This window comes from Rhinoraja longicauda, chromosome 13 (assembly GCF_053455715.1).
Source record: "Rhinoraja longicauda isolate Sanriku21f chromosome 13, sRhiLon1.1, whole genome shotgun sequence".
In the NCBI taxonomy this organism is placed as follows: Eukaryota; Metazoa; Chordata; class Chondrichthyes; order Rajiformes; family Arhynchobatidae; genus Rhinoraja; species Rhinoraja longicauda.
In genome coordinates this window covers 40,717,509-40,737,775 of record NC_135965.1, presented here as the reverse complement: position 1 = coordinate 40,737,775, position 20,267 = coordinate 40,717,509, and the positions used below count along the sequence as shown (strand labels likewise).

Sequence of the window (20,267 nt, the reverse complement as noted above, 5' to 3'; positions counted from 1 at the left end):
CATAATATATAATAAACAAATCTGAACAAAATAGCAAGCAGTCTGAAGTAGTACAAACAAATAAATACTGAAGTGCAATAATAGATTAACCGATTGAGGTGGAGGTAGTTTCAATATATACTAATTGAACATTATAGTGCAGTAGGACTTTAGTGTTAAATGGTATTCAGTAAATGTATTTAATTATTTCTAGCAATTAACGTTCTTACCTATTTTGAGACGAGGTTCCAAAAAACAAACGATTCGAGGGAACAATAAGACGGGCAGTTTTGCACAACTGTGGTTTATGTAACCCGATAAACAGCGAATAATTATCATCAGGTTCGAGGTCGGTTGTTAGCTGCGACAAATGCTGTATTCACTGAAAATAAGACAAGCGCACTTGGAAACATTTCACGAAAGGAAACAATCTGGACACCAAAATTCAGTTTATTATAAGACAAATATTTCGCTTTCCGGAAAAAGGTTATTCGTGTCTAAAGAGACACGTGGCGCTCCATCCATGAACAATCAATCATGTATTATTATTATTTTAACTGAAGCTTAATATAATATTCTGAAGTGTAAGAAACTCTGCGACGGTTATTCTTCATATCACCGTGGTGAATATCGTGTTTACATATTCTGTTGTGCTGCTGCAAGTAAGAATGGCATTGTTCTATCTGGGACACATGACAATAAAACACTCTTGACTCTTGACTCCTGATCTAAGATCAGACGCAATGGAGTTTCCTCTTGTATCTCCGTTAACGCTTTTAGAAACGAATACACTTTTTTTTCCTTACGAACGAAGCATCTGATTTGCGATTTTGTTCTCTCCAAATCACACCCCATCCACATAAAACAAAACAAATAACGCGAAAAGAAATGCTTTTTAGCGTATGACATACACATTTTAATAATAATAATAATAATAATAATAATAATAATAATAATAATAATATATTCCTTTATTCGTCCCACACCGGGGAAATTTACAGTTGCTATTTATGTTTCAGAAGATCCCTTTGAAGCTTTTGTTAAAGATATTTTAGTTTTGATAAAGTCTGTCGGTGAATCCAATCAAGAATTCCCCCTAGTGAAATAAGCTGCATGTATTACAAGAACTACCTTTACTGTACATGCTTGATTGTCGGACTTCACCGGCACTGGCCGTATTCACTCTAAATCCTTATCCTATTAAAGCGCACCTGGCCTGGAAGATCGCTTTAATGATTGGGTCACATTCAGTTGCAACACACAATTCGCACCTCTCTTGCCGACTTGGATAACAGTGCAGGTATATCATGTCATCCATTAAGTTTATGACCTATTTTACCCAACCCGTTAAAAACAAAAAATGAACGCTTTCATTACCTTTCGAAGGTAATTTTCCACCCCTGGAAATTTGTTATAAAACGACCCACAGTTTAACCAGATAACGTGCCTTCAACATTTGTACAGTCCGCATGCAGTTTTGAAACTGATTGAAATAGCATTGGGCACCGTGCGTAATTAAACTCATGAAAATAACACGCAATAGTATTTGGAAGAGAGCAAAATCTTTTTTTTTTACCCCAGTACCATATAAAAATTAATATTTTTTTTGTTGGTAGATTTTGGTTACAGTAACCGGTTTCTGATTCAGTCCCTCAAATACAGGGACCGTTCCATTGCAGAAACATCGGTTGAAATGTGGCGTTTGTCAGGATGCTCATTGCAAACGGGACGATGTTGTTTAAGTGCTGCATTTTTTTTTAACAACTTAAAAGGGGGAATTAATATAATAGCGGCCGGGCGCGTTTAATCTTTCTCTTTGTTACGTCACTGGGTAATCATTCTGTTCTTGGGATAAGAGAACAATTGTCGAGATTAAGAATCAGTAAGTGAAAGCGATGACTTTTTGCCAAAAGGAGGTTGTTTCTCTATTGGAATCGCCTTTCAAACAAAGCCCAGTCTTAACTATCTCATCGTTTGATTGATTAAGGCTTTGAATGAAGTTCCGCGCCAGACTGACAGGGTTTTTTTTTGAATAGCCACTTCCAAATAAAGCCCCGTTCGATGGCTGTGCTTCAAGATCAGAGTGTAAAGGATGAGTTTACCGGCAGTTAGCAAGTTATAAATAGAGGACTCAGACAATGGTACCTTCCCAGAGGACAGACGGGCTTTACAACAGTCCTGGCGTCATATCCTGCTGTGGCGTTTCTGCAACCCCGCCAGACAATTTCTTTCTTTTTTTTCCGCTTATTCCTCGATTCTTAATACTCCTTGTATAACCTCCAGCAAAAAACTCTAACGCCGAATCCGTCTGTAATCATCCCGGTGCCTTGGTTATTACCTGGCTGGCATTAGTTTTCCAGATCTCCTGTTGGAATGCTCTTTCTTATTAATAACCCCCTGAACCCCCCCCCCCCCACCCCCCCACCAACACACAATTTTTGCAAGGGATTCGTTTCAGAGGAACAACTGCTAATTGTTAGTGAATTGCATCATTGCAATGATAATTCCAAGAGTGTCAAAGAATGTAGCCCTGCTTTTTTTCTCTCTCTCTACTCCAACAGTCCGCCTTCTTTTGACTTGAAACTTAGACTTTGCCTTGCAGGCAATCTTCCCTGACACAAAATGGTGATTACGTTTAGATATGAGTTAGATAAGCCAGTGAAAGCGGCCGTGTGCGAGAAAGGCAGAAGCTCGGGGCTTCTAATCCTTCCCGCAGTGGCACGTTCACTTTTAAAAAAAATAAATTGAAAAAAAAATATTATATTTCCAGTGATGGGGAAAGGGGAGATTGCAGGGATTGGCCAGTCGAGGCACACGTTTCCATAGAGAAGAATCTGCCTTATTCGCCAATCAGGAGGCAGGGGTCTCGATGGAGTCAGGGCTGGAAGAAATGATAAATTCTCTAGGTCACCGTCCCATCGATTTCTGCCTGTGACCACAACAACTCTTAGCGCCTGGACCACGGTTGTACCTGTCACATGCAACAGAGCAGCCCCCGCGCCGCCATCAACACAAAACTTCAGCAACAGCAGCAACATAAACTCAAGTCAACTTTCAGGAGATCGCCGGTTAAGTGTCTGGAGATATCACATCTGTAGGGGGGGTTGGGGGGGGGGGGGGGGGGGGAGGAGTGGGGGACAAAAAAGAAAACCCGAAGCTGCGTTTCACCTTCCCTGAAGTCGACTGGCCTGAGTGGATTTATCTAAAAGTGGTCATTATTTAAATATATATATATATATATAATTATATATACATATATATATACATATAATCTCTCCTCCACCTTCGCTAACCCCACTGAAAATCTGGGACTGAACGTGTCCAAAAATGAGCACGTTGGCTGGACCCGTCCCAAGAATGATGCGGCCAGCCCCAGGACAGAATTACCCTCGCAGCGGCGGCTTCCCACTGGAAGGTGAGTCCCACATGCTTTCACTGATCGGGCTGCTTCTTTAGCTTCCTACCATGAAGCAGAAAAGAAGCCGTTTACGCGCGGACCACGGGGAACCTTCTGTGTGAGGCAACGGCAATACTTGATGACACTTCCCCACTCCCCACCCCCCACCCCCCCTCCCCTCCCCAGTCATGCTTCTTATGTGACCGCGACCGTGCAGGCCCATGTAGTATATATGCCTGCTTATTTAAAAAAAAAAGTTTCTTACAGCCCATAAACGCGCCTTCTACGACGATCATGTTCAGTATATCCTGTAAGTAGAATCCAAGATAGTTGAAGAGTTCGTTGCTGTTTGATACGGACTGAGTCGCGTTAGTGTCGGTGGAGAGAAACTGTGATATCTAACAGCAGCAAATATACTTTTTGGTTGGTTTCTAATATACGAAGTTTAGTTAGTTTTATCAGTGTTACAGCTTGAAGTCAATGTAATCTGTGTAATGCAATCAATGTAATTCATAATTTTCTGTAAACTGAAGTTACGGAATCAGAGTATATAAATGCACAAAAATCATATTACTTTCTCGCAACCTGGACGGGGGAATGGAGAAATTCTCCGTTGATACAAAACATAGATTTAACTATTCCAGTGGCAAAGCTTTATTGCAATAAATCTGAACCATTGCTTCTAACTTTTATTGTGCAAGTTAAAATAACATCGGAAATAGACACCCCTGAAAAGATTTTTAAATTTTAGTTCTGAAACAAGGAATGGTTTTACTTGAGTATAATTTCTCGAAAGGACTCGGCACGATATATAAGCACTTCCGTTGACTGATGTGTCTTAAGCGTTTGATTAAATATATTCACAGTTTATTTCCACTTGTCTGTGTGATCGGTTAAGTTGCAACATGTTTATTGACGCTGCGAATTTTTACTGCAAATAGTGTCAACGCCTTTAGGTCAAGGGAGAGTCAACCAGCTCGGAGGAGTTTTTATAAACGGCCGGCCTCTGCCAAATCATATCAGGCACAAGATAGTGGAAATGGCTCATCACGGTATCAGACCGTGTGTCATCTCCCGGCAGCTGAGGGTCTCCCACGGTTGTGTCTCTAAAATCCTCTGCAGATACCAGGAGACAGGATCCATCAGACCCGGGGCGACTGGGAGCAAACCCCGGGTAAGTGAGACCACTCATTAAATATATATATTCTGCATTATAACTTGCTTGATGCGCTGAGTCACGAAAGGCGTTGTTACGGTTCCTCTCCAAAGTGCACCGATGGCGCTGCAAAACCGTACATGCCTCTCTCTAAAGGCTCCTCAAAAAGCAGACAGTGAAATCGACCAAAACCACCTGAGGATTGTAATACCGTGCACTTTTTTTTCGCCCCCCAAACTGTAAATCAACATCTGCATTTGCAGAATCTGCCCCACTTCCATCTGTGGCAACACATACATGCACAACGCCTGTCATAATCGAGACACTGCAGTCAATTTTAGATTCGTTTACTAATCCATCGCTTGTAAAAAAAAAACTAAATTTTCAGCGTGATCATTTGCCAACCTTGTGTTTTGTGATAATGCATTTTAGTTCCGTGTATTTTCGGTAATATGTTAGAAGTTGCATAGATTTGATTAATCGTTGTATTGTTAATAACTTTCAGCAGTCAAAAAGCTAAGATTATAAAACTTCTAACAGCAATGGAATTACTTGTAACCCTTGGATTTCATTAGTTATAATAACCTAACGAGTAAAGATATTTGTACATTAGATTAATAATTGGACAAATAACAAAAACAAATACAGGTTTCAATATGGTAACGTGATAAAATGCGGGTTATTAAAAATGTCAGCGATCGATTCATTTTCCATATTCCATGCTCTATCTATATTAAACATTTGAACACTTTTCAATATTTGCGTTGTACAGAATCAGAAACAAAAAATGTAATTGTTTTTGGGGGTGTACCATTACCCCCCATTATGTTTTAAAACACATAAGATTAAAGGAAATGTTGAACAATTTTTGATGGTTTTTAGCAAAACTAAAGATGTGATGGGGGAGGGTAATTTTTCAGACGATGCTGCGGTTTACTGTAACGCATATTTTCGGGGTGGCAAGTGCCATATTTGTAATGGAGAAAACATTATTCCTTGATTCGTAATCCAATCTTTAATGTCGGTGGTTTTGACACAGATAATTAAACACGCGGGTTGTAATGGCCGGCAATTATCGTAATATAGGTCATTAAACACAGGAATTGTACGCTGGCTACTCTGCATTTTCAATAAACGTGACCGCAAAGTTCAAGTACCGATTCGCAGTGAAGTTATCAATCAATAAAACCCTTTTTTGTGTGCCCAGTTTGATTTTCGTTTACTGTAGGCCAAATTCATATAATAAAGTTTAGATTTGGAACTATATTTGCGTTTCCGATAACTATGTCCAAATAAAGTTTTACATATTATATAACGTGTTATTTAATACTTGATAAAGTGTTATTGAATAAATATAATATTTATTATATAAATAATAATTTATATTATTATGTATTATATCATATATTGCCTATGCATCGTAATATATAATATTTTATTTGGACAGAGTTATCGGACACGCAAACAGAGTTCCAAATCTAAACTTTACTTTATGAAATTATATTTTATCTTGTTTTGAATGATATATTCAACAAGATCCCCCACCCCCATCCCCCACGATTCGTGTAAGGAATTGTTATATCGGGGGTAATAAGAAATTGAGTAGAAGTCGGAATGCATCTGCTGTGAGTCACAATGTAGCAAGGCGAAAGAAAAAACAATATTTTTTGTTTATCTTCTCTCTTGTGGTAACATTTCCCAATGAAGCAAATGGCAATACCAGACGTGGAAAAAAAGATCGAAGAGTACAAGAAGGAGAATCCTGGAATGTTTAGCTGGGAAATCCGGGATAAGTTATTGAAAGACGGCATGTGTGATCGAAATACCATTCCCTCAGGTTGGTACAATATTTGTGCGAAATGAAATAAAATCCAAATAATATTGTTATTAACGTGGATTCACGGCTGCTCTTATTTCGGCTAAACATGAAATTCGCTGCGAATGTAAATACCGCCCAGCTGCACAACTAATACCAAAGGAAACAGTATCTCGTGGCGTTTCAGCGCCTCAAATTCGAAAATACTGCTTCGACAGTCCTTTAACTTCTTCTTATTAAATGTGTTAGGGAACAGTTCACGGTGCTAATATTAAGAGTACAGATCGTGCATTATAGTGCGGGTATGGAAATTCAGTACTTGCAGGAATTTGAACCTGCTTTTCGCGATGGAGTTGATCATGAATATAACGTTCCCCAAGAGAAATGTTTCCATTTGATTATTTTTAATGCGCAAAAGTAAAATGTAGCCGCTTGATCCGAAGTTATAAATGAATGATTGATATTTGTGTTCCGGACTTCTGATACGCGAACGGAACATCGCGCAGGAATTTGAAACATTTTGTTCATCGTCTCAAAATATTTCTTTCAAACAAGTGAGTTCAATAAGCCGCATCCTGAGGAGCAAATTCGGGAAGAAAGAAGACGACGAGGAGGATTGTGGAAGGAAAGATTATGAAGATGGCGATAAAAAAACGAAGCACAGTATTGACGGGATTTTGGCTGATAAGGGTAAGAGGTTGAATTTAATCAATCAGTTGTAAAATAGTTTTGTGATTAAAATGTGTTGATATTTCTGTCACTACTTGATTATTTTATAGATTTTAATTAGAGAATCCGAAAGCTTGCATTAGTTACATATTTTGCACAGAAAGACAAGTTCGTACAGATTTGAATCAGACACGACTGTAACTCAGAATGAAAGTTCATTTGCCCAACGCTCGGTAGTTTCATCAAAATGACCAGGAACACACAGTTGCCTCCAGCTGAAAATGCCGAGGTGCCCTTAGCTTTGTTTTGCGTCTCTGGTATTTCCCGGAGTGAGGGAAAGTGGACGGAAGTATTGCTTTTGTTTCACCCTGTGAGTTTTATTGAGCTTGTTCAGGTGGCAAAGTTTACGCCAAAGTGTTAAAACAATTGAGCGGAGTTTAGCAAAGGGCGGCGATATCAAAGATCGAAATGCAACCAGGACAATCCTTATCAGCACCACAAACCTGTTGATAGATAGTTTGCCGCTTCGTTGTGTGCAAAGATAAACAGATGTCTTTCAACGCTTACCATCTGACTGCAATTTCATTGACTTGCAGGCAATGCTGTGTGAGGATCAGCCTTAATATTGTTGCACAGACTATCAGTAGAGACCGTTTCTATTGGTTATCACAGAGCGATAGTACCATATAGTACAATTTTGAGTGTGGCAACGCCATCAGGAAAATCAACCGATCACGCCCGTTGGATACTTCACTTTACTGTTGCTAAATTCCTGTTAAATTAAATGATACAGAAATCAAGCGTAGATTGCGGATAATATTTGCAAACACGTAACTGTACGTTAGGGGCAGGTGAAAGTATATTCAATCTAATTATGTTACCAATAACTTCCTGTAATTTCGAGGATTAAAACGCGACTTTAAGTGTCGATTTCAAAGACCAGATATTATTGTTTTAAATTATAATCTACTCCTCAAACGACTGTGGCTGCATTGTTTTAGAAGATGTCTCCAGTTTGCAAACTGTCTTCATTTCCGTAATCTTTCAGCTAGTTTTCGAAGATGAAGAATGTTTCAAATAATCAAATCAGACCATTGTCGTAACGTGCAACATAATATACATTAATTAATATTAGACGTTATTATTTTGGATGCGATTGTTTTAAACAGACAACTATGCTGATGGAATTTTGCTGAACGGGAGATGTAATGATACGCCGATGAGGGGAATATCATATATAATGTATATATGAGCGTGCACCCCAACTAATTTCAACATGGTGTCAAATCTAAATTGGGCCAAGATTGGTTAATTACGCTTCAACGAGATCTGAAAATTGGAAGTGATCTGGTGCAGATGTGATTCGAATTGCCTTTAATGACGAAATATTTGGCATGCATTAAATTATATACTAAGAACGAGAAACGAGATATTTAAACAAAATCTAGCTTTCTGGAGAAAATTACCGCGAATGTCACTCTATGTGCGTCTGGGTGCGTAACAACACGAAAACCAAACGTCACATGTCGTTTACTAAACATTTCAAGTCAATTCCAAGTTGTAATTAAATGGGGAAAAAAATCGTCGTGGTGATTTTTGCATTCACACTCGGCCATCAGGAGAATGCTCAGAAATTGTCAATTCAAGATTGAATTTCAGAAAGTATAGGTGAAATCCACCCAATACTTCCTCTCTATATATCCCTTGCAAGATGGAACTTTACCTATTCCTTTTCTCCAGAGATGCTGTCTGACCCGCTGAGTTACTGCAGCTTTTTGTATCTATCTTCGGTTTGAATCAGCATCTGCAGTTCCTTCCAACACAGAACTTTACCCACTTTACCATAACTGTATAGTACCACATAATACATAAGAAATGAGGAACAGGCGTTATTTCCAATATTCGGCACACTGCTTTCTTTCTTGGAAGCGACGAGGTGAGTCAGTCCAACTCTTTGGGATCTAACTGCACTGTCAGTTTATTGCTGTCACGCCAATAAGCCACTCGGGATATTTTTCCCCCCAAAACGATATGCCACAAGAAATCAATCTTCATTCCCTGATTTGTTTCTCAGAAAGAAACTATGGAGTTGTCCAGTCCTTTTAAAGTTTGCTAATATGTTTACACAGTGACGCGTTATTTTTGTTTAAATAGTGGAGAATTTCTCTTCCATCATTGCTTTGGTTGAAGATAGCAATTATCACTGAAGCAAATAATTGAAGGTTGGTCAAACTCTGCCCATCATTTGAAAGTTAATGGAAAATCTGCTGGATGAGTCTTGGAGCACGGCGCCAGCCCCAAGACTAGAGGATTCGCGTCCACTTCAGTTCTGTTGGGTTGGAGTCGGCTGATGGGGTCAGGTGGGGCGGGAACGTGGGCATTTTTGGGGGAACAACGACTCCGATACATAAAATAAAATTCGGGCATGTTGGAAACTATCGGGCAGCATCTGTGGACGTAAACGCAGTTAACATTCCAGGCAGAAGCTCACCCGCCTGCAACGGTACCTCTGTTTTATTTCCACGTGTGCAGCGTAGCTCGCCGTGTGTTTCTAGCATGTCCCTTTGTGATGGGTATTTAGGAAGATAGGTGCTTTCTTCTGCCCTTTACGCTGGGGTTCTGCGTTACTTGGACCCGTGCTTCTCAATACCATCGCCACTGCCTCTTCCTCCACATTGAGCAGCCGCGGGCCAATAATTCCATGGAATCCACGGGAGAGTTGCACGTTTTCAAGGAGGCTCTGGGAACATCCTTGAATCGTTGCCCCTGTCCACCGGGTAAACTCTTGCCGTGGCAGAACTCGGCACAGTCTATGCTGGGGCGTCTCCCGTGGGCGGACGTGGCCTGACCATTGAGGCCGGTTCATGCATGTAGACCATAGACCACTGCAGCCCGGGAATTTGCTCTTCGGCCCACCATGTCCACACCAACAACGCTGCACGTCTAAACTAATCCCATCTGTCTCCACGCGGTCCATATCCCTCTACCCTTTGCCCCTTCGTGTGCCTTGTCTAACTGAACACCTCTAAAATGTTGCTATGGTATTTCCTTTTACCACTTTCCACTGGAGTTCCAGGCACCTAGTACTCTCTGTAAAAAAATAACTTGCTTCGCTTATCTCTTTTAAACTATGTCCCTCGCGCCTTAAACCCACGCCCTCTGGTATTTGTTTCATCTTTCCACCGAGGGAGCAAAGCTCGAACTATCTACCCTATTTATACCTGTTACAATGTTATATACTTCCATCAGGTTGTTCCTCCTCCAGAGAAAACGACCCAAGTTAGTCCAATTGCTAATATTTTCCAATCCCGGCGATATCCTGAACCACTTCAGCATCCTCCCCAAAGCCTCCATACCGTGCGACGAGAGGAATTGCACATACTACTTCAAATGTGGCCAAGCTAAAGTTTAACACAGCTGCAACATAACCCACAGTACAAGTTTCATTCACATAATGCTGGAGTAACTCAGCAGGTCAGGCAGCATCTCGGGAGAGAAGGAATGGGTGACGTTTCGGGTCGAGACTCTTCTTCAGACTGATCAGTCAGGAATGGGTGACGTTTCGGGTCGAGACCCTTCTTCAGACTGATCAGTCTGAAGAAGGGTCTCGACCCGAAACGTCACCCATTCCTTCTCTCCCGAGATGCTGCCTGACCTGCTGAGTTACTCCAGCATTTTGTGAATAAACACCTTCGATTTGTACCAGCATCTGCAGTTATTTTCTTATAGTACAAGTTTCATGATTCAAATCGGAATCTCGACCTTCCCCAAATATCCCGCAGGTCTATTTCGGTCCACGCTTGGATAAGTTAACAGTTATCAGTTGCAAAATATTATCGTTAATTCAGAAACACACGCTCCCCTCTATCCACACGCGTTTTAGTCGTATTTGTGTGCAATTCAGAAATGTTAATTTCCCTGATTTTGTTTGTGAAATCGCACCAGGAAAGTGGGTCTGAAAGATTGGCGCAATGTCCCTGTGGGTGTGAACTGCAAAGCTGTGATCTGACTCATGAACCGTGATAGCCCGTTTATAGTCGGCAGTGTTTATTGATCTGATTAATACACCATATTTACCATTTGAATTAACCCGGGTGTGTATTTAACGAGCTCCATTATGGATTATAATAACAAGGGGGGGAAAAAAAAGGTATGGCGTTGTCTCGCTTTAACTTGTTGGCCATTGTTGCGATTTGATTATCTTTTTCTCCGCGCTAACAAAGTACCTTTTCGCGAAGACACGATTTGTTAATCAAAACATCGAAACTATATAAAACGAGGCTGGGGAACTCTTGGTTGAGAGTGGATAAATTTAACTCCCTTTTTAGCATCATCCTCTCGCACAAGCGTTGACACAAAGTGTCGCTTGTTGCAGGAGTCCATGGACCTGCACAAAATTCGCTGCAAATACGATCTTGAGTAGACAAAAACGACCAAATGAGCTGGTCAAACATTTGTACAACTTTTCCAGCTATACAAAGAGGTCCTTGAATACACAATCCACACTTGGAGATGAACTTGGGAAACAAAGAAGCGTGAGTCCATTGAAAGTTACACTTTAGGTTTGGAGGGACAAAGCCGGTGCCAGTGACAGCTTGGTGGCAACAAAAGCAGGCAACCTTTTTGTAATTCAGAGAAAAAAAAGAACAGAAACCGTCCAAACAAAAGGCTGAGAAGAGACATTATGGGTTTGCAATGAGGGATGAATTATTCAGTGACCGCCACTAGCAGCTAGTCCTCGGAGTTTTATGGACTGCTTCCACCGTGGAAAGCTACCCATTTTCACCGACAAAATGTTCCTTTTACCATCTTTTTCGACGCGCAAGATGCCAAGTGTCATTCAAAAACAAAGTACTATGCGACCGAGCAGAGTCTTTGATTTAGCGGGCTCGCTTCAGATTGGTAGGAGAGGGGGGGGGGGGGGGGGGGGGGGGGAGAAAACTGCAAAGAATGCCGGAGATTTCCTCGTAGTTAATAGATTAAAGATCAGCCCCTTTGCAAATTAATTTTGCAAAAGATTGCGGCTCAAGACTTGTAAAAAAAAAAAGGACTCGCGTATTCATTCCAGGAGCGTCTCGTCAATTCTGGCACCGTTAGCTTAAAGCGGGGGGGCATAAGTTAGTAGAAAGGGGGTTATACATTCTAATCTTTTCAGTAAACAATTTAGTTTGTAATTAACCTAGGTTCACAGGTAAACAAATGGTACAAGCCGCTGGAGATTTTTCGCTACAACCTTGGCAACATGACATAGCTACACACGGTGATACGGGGGTATCCGACCATGCTTGCAACTTGCAAGTAGTTTGGGGAGGCCTCTCTGTTTGCACATTAATAGCGACATCTTGCACAAGCACAGCTGACAAACTCACAAGATCAGAATCATAGATCAATGCAATTTACTAAAATGACCTAAAAATAAATGTTTTACATTTAAAAAAAACAACTTGCTGGTGCTTAAGGGGCTTTTTGTAGTACCTTTAGTAACTTTAGGCTAACTTTTCAATTCTTTGAACGGGACAGTTTTTATTCAAAGCCAGATTAATAAATAATGCACAGTTGAAGGTTTTTTAATATTTGCAATGTCGAGTAATTAAGAACTATTAGTGTAGAACCCTAACTTGCGTGGTTTAATTCACTCTGTTACCCCATTTAGTTTAAAATATAAACGGGTCGCTATAAATGTTTCAGCCGGAGTTATACTTAATGATTTAGAAGTGTATTTAAGTGACTGAGGTCGCCGGCTGTTGATTGAATGGGACAGTGTTTTAGCGCAGCTTCAGGCGTGATCAAGCACGATTTACTGCAATCATGCGCGGGTCCAAAATTCAATCAGAACCCGGACCGAAGCCTCTTAAAGCTGATTAAATCGAGCCTTTTATTTCTTCTGACTTTCATCTCTCCCCGACCCGCCCCCAATTCGCCTGGGGCACAAATTCGTGAAATTTCTGTCCCCTGTTTTCTCTCTGGCAGCGACCGCTGTTTTGCAACTTTCAAGTAAAGCTGCGAGATGATATAAGTTTTGCGGAATGTGGGAAGTTTTGAACGGGGCCCAAGCATTTTTTTTGTTGCTTCATGTAGTAATACGAATCCCCAGACAAGTGATAACTGCACATCGGACACGCGACTCTCGGAGCCTATCTTAATATTTAGATGTAAGATTACAAACCAAACAGTTGTGTGCTCATTCACTTGAAAGTGCGGCGGAGGGGCAGAGCCGGGGACTGTGAGGGTGGGTGAACGAGGGGGAAAGTCAAACTAGATTGAAAACACGATGCTATAAAGATAAGGCGTCTTTCTCCGCTTACAAAGGCTGTGACGATGTGCTGGGAGTTCCAAGATAGGACATTGACGATGAGTGGTTTGTACTGGTGTGTCCTGCTTGTGTTGAACAGGAGCGGGGTGATTATCAGCCCAAGAAGACACACAATATTCTCGCTTTATACCTCCCTTAGGACAGGCACAAGTGCACGGGCCGACGTTAGATTTCGCTCCACAACAGCTTTGAGGAAACAATGTCGATAGAAGGGATAGAAGGCAGTGAAATGAACCACCTTATCGATACATCTCTTAGGTGTAACTTGATTCCACCTTTTTTATTCGTTAAAAACAAATACATTTATGCCAAATTAGCATATTTTTCGTGGACAGGGACATATATACACGACAAGCTTTTTCCACGAGTCCTCGGGCAGTTTTCCTTCCAGCTAATCACCATTATCAGTTACCCACACAAATAAAATAAACGAATTATATCTGTGTCGGTAAGATAACAATTACAAAAACATACAATAGACCCGGCACGGTTTCACTTAGTCGTGTGCCATCATTGGTTCCCCACTTTCTGCAGTAGCTGCGGCGGTGTTGTCTGAAACTTAGTTTGTAGTCCAAAGTGTTTAATTGTCAATGTGTGGGAAGGAACTGCAGATGCTGCTTTACACCGAAGATAGACACAAACTGCTGGAGGACAAGAAGGGTCTCGACCCGAAACGTCACCCATTCCTTCTATCCAGAGGTGCTGCCTGTCCCGCTGAGTTACTCAAGCATTGTGTGTCCATCTTCGGCGCTGAGTATATGTGCGTTCAACAGAACAACGAAATTCCTACTTGGCCTGAAAACACAATGCACATGCATGATATATAATAAACAAAAATAAAACCCAACACATTAATCGTTATATTCACAAAATGCTGGAGTAACTCAGCAGGTCAGGCAGCATCTCGGGAGAGAAGGAATGGGTGACATTTCGGGTCGAGACCCTTCTTCAGACTGAATTCAGACTGAAATCGTTAATTCTGTCCCGCTGAGTTACTCCAGCATTTTGTGCCTATCTTCGGTGAAAACCGGCATCTGCCGTTCCTTTCTACACATTAATCCCAATACCTAGGCAAAAACAAAAACCCAGATTCCTTAGTGCAACACAATGCAGTCCAGAGTTCATAAACATTAAACTATAGATTTTTTCGCAGAGATCAAAATGACTGTCTTGGATACCACGGTCTTACTGCACGACGCCCATTTAACAGGATTGTTTTAAAGGATGCTGCCGAGGCAGTTTCATTGCATTTGGGATAGCCTAAAAAAACTGGAGTATCTCAGCGGGCCAGGCAGCATCTCTGGAGAAAAGGAATAAGTGGCGTTTCGGGGCGAGACCCTTCTTCAGACCGAGAGTCAGGGGAAAGGGAAACGAGAGATATCGACAGCGATGTAGAGAGATGTAGAACAAATGAATAAGAAAATAACTGCAGATGCTGGTACAAATCGAAGGTATTTATTCACAAAATGCTGGAGTAACTCAGCAGGTCAGGCAGCATCTCGGGAGAGAAGGAATGGGTGACGTTTCGACCCGAAACGTCACCCATTCCTTCTCTCCCGAGATGCTACCTGACCTGCTGAGTTACTCCAGCATTTTGTGAATAGAAGAAATGAATGAAAGATATGCAAAAAAGGAGGTGGAATTCGCAAGAGATAGTTACAGACGAAATTCATGTGCAGGTTCGAGAGAGATCAGCCTTGCTGCGAGCGGCGTCTTTCCGTTTAGGATGGTTGGAAATATTGCAAGGGCAACGTCTGATCTTGTGCGGTATTTCATCGGTGTTTCTTCCAATTGCTTGTTGGAATCTTTGAGGAAGTAGCTCGATAGCCGGACCCATCCCTTCTCTCCAGAGGCTGCCTGTCCCGCTGAGTTACTCCAGCTTTTTGTATCTATCTTCGGTTTAAACCAGCATCTGCAGTTACAAATTTTCATATGAATTGTCAGCAAATATTAATAAACTGGGTAGGAAGGAACTGCAGATGCTGGTCTACACCGAAGAAAGACACAAAATGCTGGAGTAACTCTGCAGTTTCTACTCCCTTCACACCAATTCAATGGTCATTTCTCTTTGCTCCGTGCAGGCTAGTTGCATGCAGTTCATTGCCTACACTGCAAGACATAGGGCAGGTGTTACATAAAGGTTGTGGAAGGGAACTACAGATGCTGGTTTATACCGAAGGTAGACACAAAGCGCTTGAGTAACTCAGCGGGTCAGGCAGCATCTCTGGAGAGAAAGGATCAAGGCGGGCTTGTGTTCTGGGTAGCGGTGAAAGACTGGAAGAACCAAGCGATATTGTGCACAAGAGCTTTAACGAAATTATTGGAAATCTGTGGGAAAAGGAAGACATTGTAACACGGGGTTATGGAAAATGTACACGTATAAAGGGATAAAAAAGCAACTTGTATTACAAAACTCACAGCTAGCGTTCCAGTTTATTCAGTCTGAGGAAGGAAACGTCACCCATTCCTTCTCTCCAGAAATGCTGCCTGACCCGCTGCGTTACTCCAGCATTTTGTATCTATCGTCGGTGTAGACCAGCATCTGCAGTTCCTTCCTCCCCAGTTTATTAATATTTGCTGCCAATTCCTATGAAAATGTGTAACTAAACCACAGACCGAATGGTCCCAAATAGGCTTGTACTGAAGAAAGACACATAAAGCTGGAGTAACTCAGCGGGACAGGCAGCATCTCTGGAGAGAAGTTCGGGTCGAGACCTTTCTTCATGGCTTGTACTAACTGAAAATCAGTTAGGACAAGGCGAAGGGGTCTGATAATTTTAATTAGCCCCTGGATTATTAAGAAGAATGATTATCTGGCGGTTCCACCCTTGATCGGTATCCCCACACTTTGTGTTGTACATGCGTGTCGGTGTATGTCAAACGCTGCACATGTAACGCGGGACACAGTTGAATGGTTTGCGATCACCAACTGCTAAACCCCGGGCACAACAAACAGCCACGTGGACGGGACATAGTTGTGGATGTGAACGTAGGCTAACAGCATCAAGATGTGGGAGGAGGAAAGGAACAATATTTAATTTAATGGCATTCTTTCATTCTATTTACCATCTATTTCTCTCGTTTCCATTTGCTCTGATCTCAGATCTCGATCCGAAACGTCACCTATTCCTTTTCTCCAGAGATGCTGCCTGTCCCGCGGGAGTTACTCCAACTTTTTGTTCGATGTAAACCGGCATCTGCAGTTCCTTCCTACACACGATATTTAAGTGTAAACGTACATCCATTCTAAGGTGTTTCAGATCCTTTTTTAAACCACATCCAGGTATCCCTTCTTCCATCCTCGGGGCTTTACAATTAGAATCGGTTTTATTTTGCCCACTCATTCAGCAAGTGCTCTGATGTGATGGGAAGATATGAGAAATACTGGACCCAAGCAGGACCTGTGGTAATTGTTTTATTGTTCACATTAAATAAAGATGGAACCTGGTGTGGATTCTGTAGTGTGATGAAATTGGTTACATAGGCCTGTCTAATTACCAGCGTGAAATTTCACCCCTCCAGAGGTAGATTTCATGCTCCCATCACTCACAAGACTCTGCAATGTAATGCCACATGGTTATGGCATCACTCTCTGTAATGCCAGCAGCGTTTCTTTGCTAGAGTATATCAGCGAAGCTTTCTACATCGGAGTTAATAGTTCACAACCCAATATTATTCAAATCAATTTATTTGTAGGTCTTGTATTTTTTTTAATGTTAAGTTTATAATTAAAGTGACTTTTATGGTCCATCACCCATTCCTTCTCTCCAGAGATGCTGCCTGTCCCGCTGAGTCAGCCCAGCATATTGTGTCCATCTTTGGTGTAAACTAGCATCTGCAGATCCTTCCGACACACACTTTTATAGTCTGTTCTTTGTTTTATTTATTGTCGATAAGAAGTTTAAAACATAAGGTTTATCCATTTCACAATAAATTGTTCATTTCTTTTGATTACTTTTTTTCTAGTATTTACTCATGGATAATTTAGTGCATATAAGATTTACCTGGTGCATATTACTTTCTCATACAAAGAAGATGCAAAGTATACTTTGAATTTTGAAAACATTAAGTGCAACAAAATTGACTATAACATAGGGATTATTGGAGAGTTTGGCCTCGTATCTGGAACACTTGATCCAATTTACCCCCAGCAACCACCTCACCAAATGCTGTTCTATAATGAGAAACAGAATGAAATAAAAACAAACTTTGAGGAAAAATAGGATATAAAAATACATAGTATGGAATTAAAATGTTACAGAAATGATTTTACTAGATGTATCCTTCAGTGTGTTGTAACTTTTTTAAAGAGGCAGATTTAAAAAAAAGTTCAGGCCATTAAATATCGCATTATTGATTGATAAAACTCTGGCCATAGTCAACTCCCTGGTTTTTAACTCTGCATGATCGAAACTAATCAATCTCGCTGGGAACGATTCCAAAGAAAATAGAACAGATGCACACATAACTCTAAGAAAATTTTGTTTTGTATAGATCTGATAATTCCACACTGTGAAGTAAATCAAATCATTTAAGAGCAATTGTGCTCCATATTATGCCAATTTTAATGCGATTAATGAAAATAAAGCTGACATGCTTTGATTAGGAATGAAACTTGATTCTAAAATATAAATTTCTCTCTTTTACAATATGTTTTGGCTGGTAACGTGGGTATCAAATTAATACCAGAAGTTATCCTGTATTGCAAAATGATGAGATTTAGCTATTGCATGTGAACATTAATTTTGTTTGGTTTAGTTTACCCAAATATAAGTTCACTTGAGTTGAAGTAGTGAATTATAATGCAAGCTAAGGGTTCACCTGAAGCAACTCTTTAGTACATAAATAACCCAGCAACCAATTATGACATGAAAGTCTTGTCTCTGTGTTCAGTATCCCTGGAACACATGGTATGATTTTGATCAAGTCAGTTCACAAAATAGCACTGACTCCGTTGTCAAACAATACCATATTTTTGAAATCTGTATGAATTGCAACAAGCTGAATTAAAATACTTAAGTTTGGCCACTGTTTGTATCCCCAGAGAAAACCTGTAGTGTGGAGTCTGCCGATGATGATTGTGGTCATGCCATTACAACATGCTAAGCAGACAGGAAAGGTTTTTCCCAAGTGAATTCACTGGAGTTTTATGTCCCCTTTTTGCCTTACAGCTGTTTTACAACCTGGAATTAAAATCTGTAAAGGAACTTTTCAGTTGCCTTGGCCAAATATTGATCAAGTGCTTGTTTGTTGATGCTGATGCTATTGTTGTGTGAAGAGAGCCTAGCAGCTCGCCCCCTTGTTGCTGAACATCCATTGTTATTGCCTTTTAACAACAGGGATCAAAGCTCTCTGTTTTTGGCTTACACCAATTAAAGAGAGGGCATCTTTATTGTATCTAATGTAGGATATTGTAAATGGGAAACTTGATTAACATAGGTCTTTTCAATTTAATCATTAACTTAATTAGGTCTCTGAACACACTAATGAAATATGTAGGGAGGAACTGCAGATGCTGGTTTAAAACTGAAGACAGACACAAAAGGCTGGAGCAACTCAGCAGGTCAGGCAGCATCCCATGAGAAAAAGAATAAGTTGACGTTTTGGGTCGAGAGCCTTCTTCAAACTGAGACTCAGGGGAAAGGGGAACAGGAGAGATAGATGGTACTTAGGAGAAATGACTGGAAGATATGCAAAAAGCACCAATGGAAAAGCACTAATTAAATAGTTGAGTACAAATGTTAAAACTAAATATACCGCGTGACAATCCTATAGTATCATTTCGAATGAATCTTTTCAATTGAATATTAGGTAACGGCACTATTAATTTGTATCTGAACAATCATGCAGAAGTTTAATGTAATATTTTATACAACCTTGGTTAATTTAATTTTGGGAAAGCATAAAAAAAGTGTATTAAAGTAAACATCTCATCAGTACTAGTTCCCACCAAAATAATTGTGATCGAAATTGTTTGTGGTCTAAATTGTATAAATCCCATCTGCAAGGCACTTTCTTTATCTGTCCTTTTCTTCAAACCTTCTACCTAAAATCAACACCAGATTTGGGAAATTGCTAAGAAGCCTTTCACGGCCATGCATTTAAACCATTCCTGAAGTGTCTTTGAACCAAGAAAAAAAATCCAGAAAATAATTATAATGGAGCAAGGAGCCTTTTCAGCTTTAATTATTCTCATCATTCCCCTTGTAAAATGATATGGTAAGAGAGTATAGGGAACTAAAGATCAATGTTCTTAAGTACACTGTACACTAATAACAAGTTAGATGTATGTTTGGGATAAATTATCAATTTAACCTAAAGGGAGATTGTTGTGCCCTATTGAGAATAACTTCACACTATAGCAAATGAGTTCTTTAGGATTTTTCACTGTTATTCTCTTTAATTCTATTTTACTTTATTCGGTTAAGTCATTGTCAATTGTTCTGTAAATTCAGGTCAAGATGGCCCAATAATCACCCGATTAAGCCAATATATAGAAAAGAATCAATTTTGATCACAAAGTAAACTATATAATGGTTTAACTTTGCCACAAATTAAAGTATACTTCGATCCTTTTCTCATAGAACATAACTTACATGATTCCTTTTTGATAAGTAATAACTTTGCCACAATCCCTCCGAACTTCAGGATTCTTGTCTTTGAATGCCAGCCAGGTTTCCGAATGCCCCAACCTCCAAAATATTGTCTGTAGCATCACGTGATCCAATTAGGTAGAGAAAAGTTGTGCATGTTACGTTTGAAATTTCCTCATAAACTATAGATTTTATTGTTGCACAATCTACAGGATTTCTGCAACGTCCATCTTATGAAACCTCAATAGCTTGGGTTGAGTTTGAGTTAGATGTATTGTCTTTGGTTTTCATTGATTTTCAAATTTGCTTGATTTGGTTGATTTTCAAATCTATGTTGGTCGATG

At 40.3% G+C, this 20,267-nt stretch overlaps 1 protein-coding gene across 3 annotated transcripts in view; it reads left to right on the top strand.

Moving 5' to 3' along the window:
• The first annotated feature begins 3,136 nt into the window (after positions 1-3,136).
• LOC144599661 (paired box protein Pax-3-like) overlaps positions 3,137-20,267 on the top strand; it is a 103,509-nt gene continuing 86,378 nt past the window's right edge. The window contains exons 1-4 of one of the 3 annotated variants that reach the window (XM_078410827.1): positions 3,137-3,394; positions 4,318-4,550; positions 6,240-6,369; positions 6,904-7,038. In XM_078410827.1, coding sequence (XP_078266953.1) covers positions 3,307-3,394; positions 4,318-4,550; positions 6,240-6,369; positions 6,904-7,038 — 586 coding nt within the window. In that variant the 5' untranslated portion in view covers positions 3,137-3,306. Of the gene's footprint in view, positions 3,395-3,455; positions 3,687-3,751; positions 3,800-4,317; positions 4,551-6,239; positions 6,370-6,903; positions 7,039-20,267 lie in introns of those variants that run through there. The other 2 variants (XM_078410829.1, XM_078410830.1) reach the window with 2 other exon arrangements.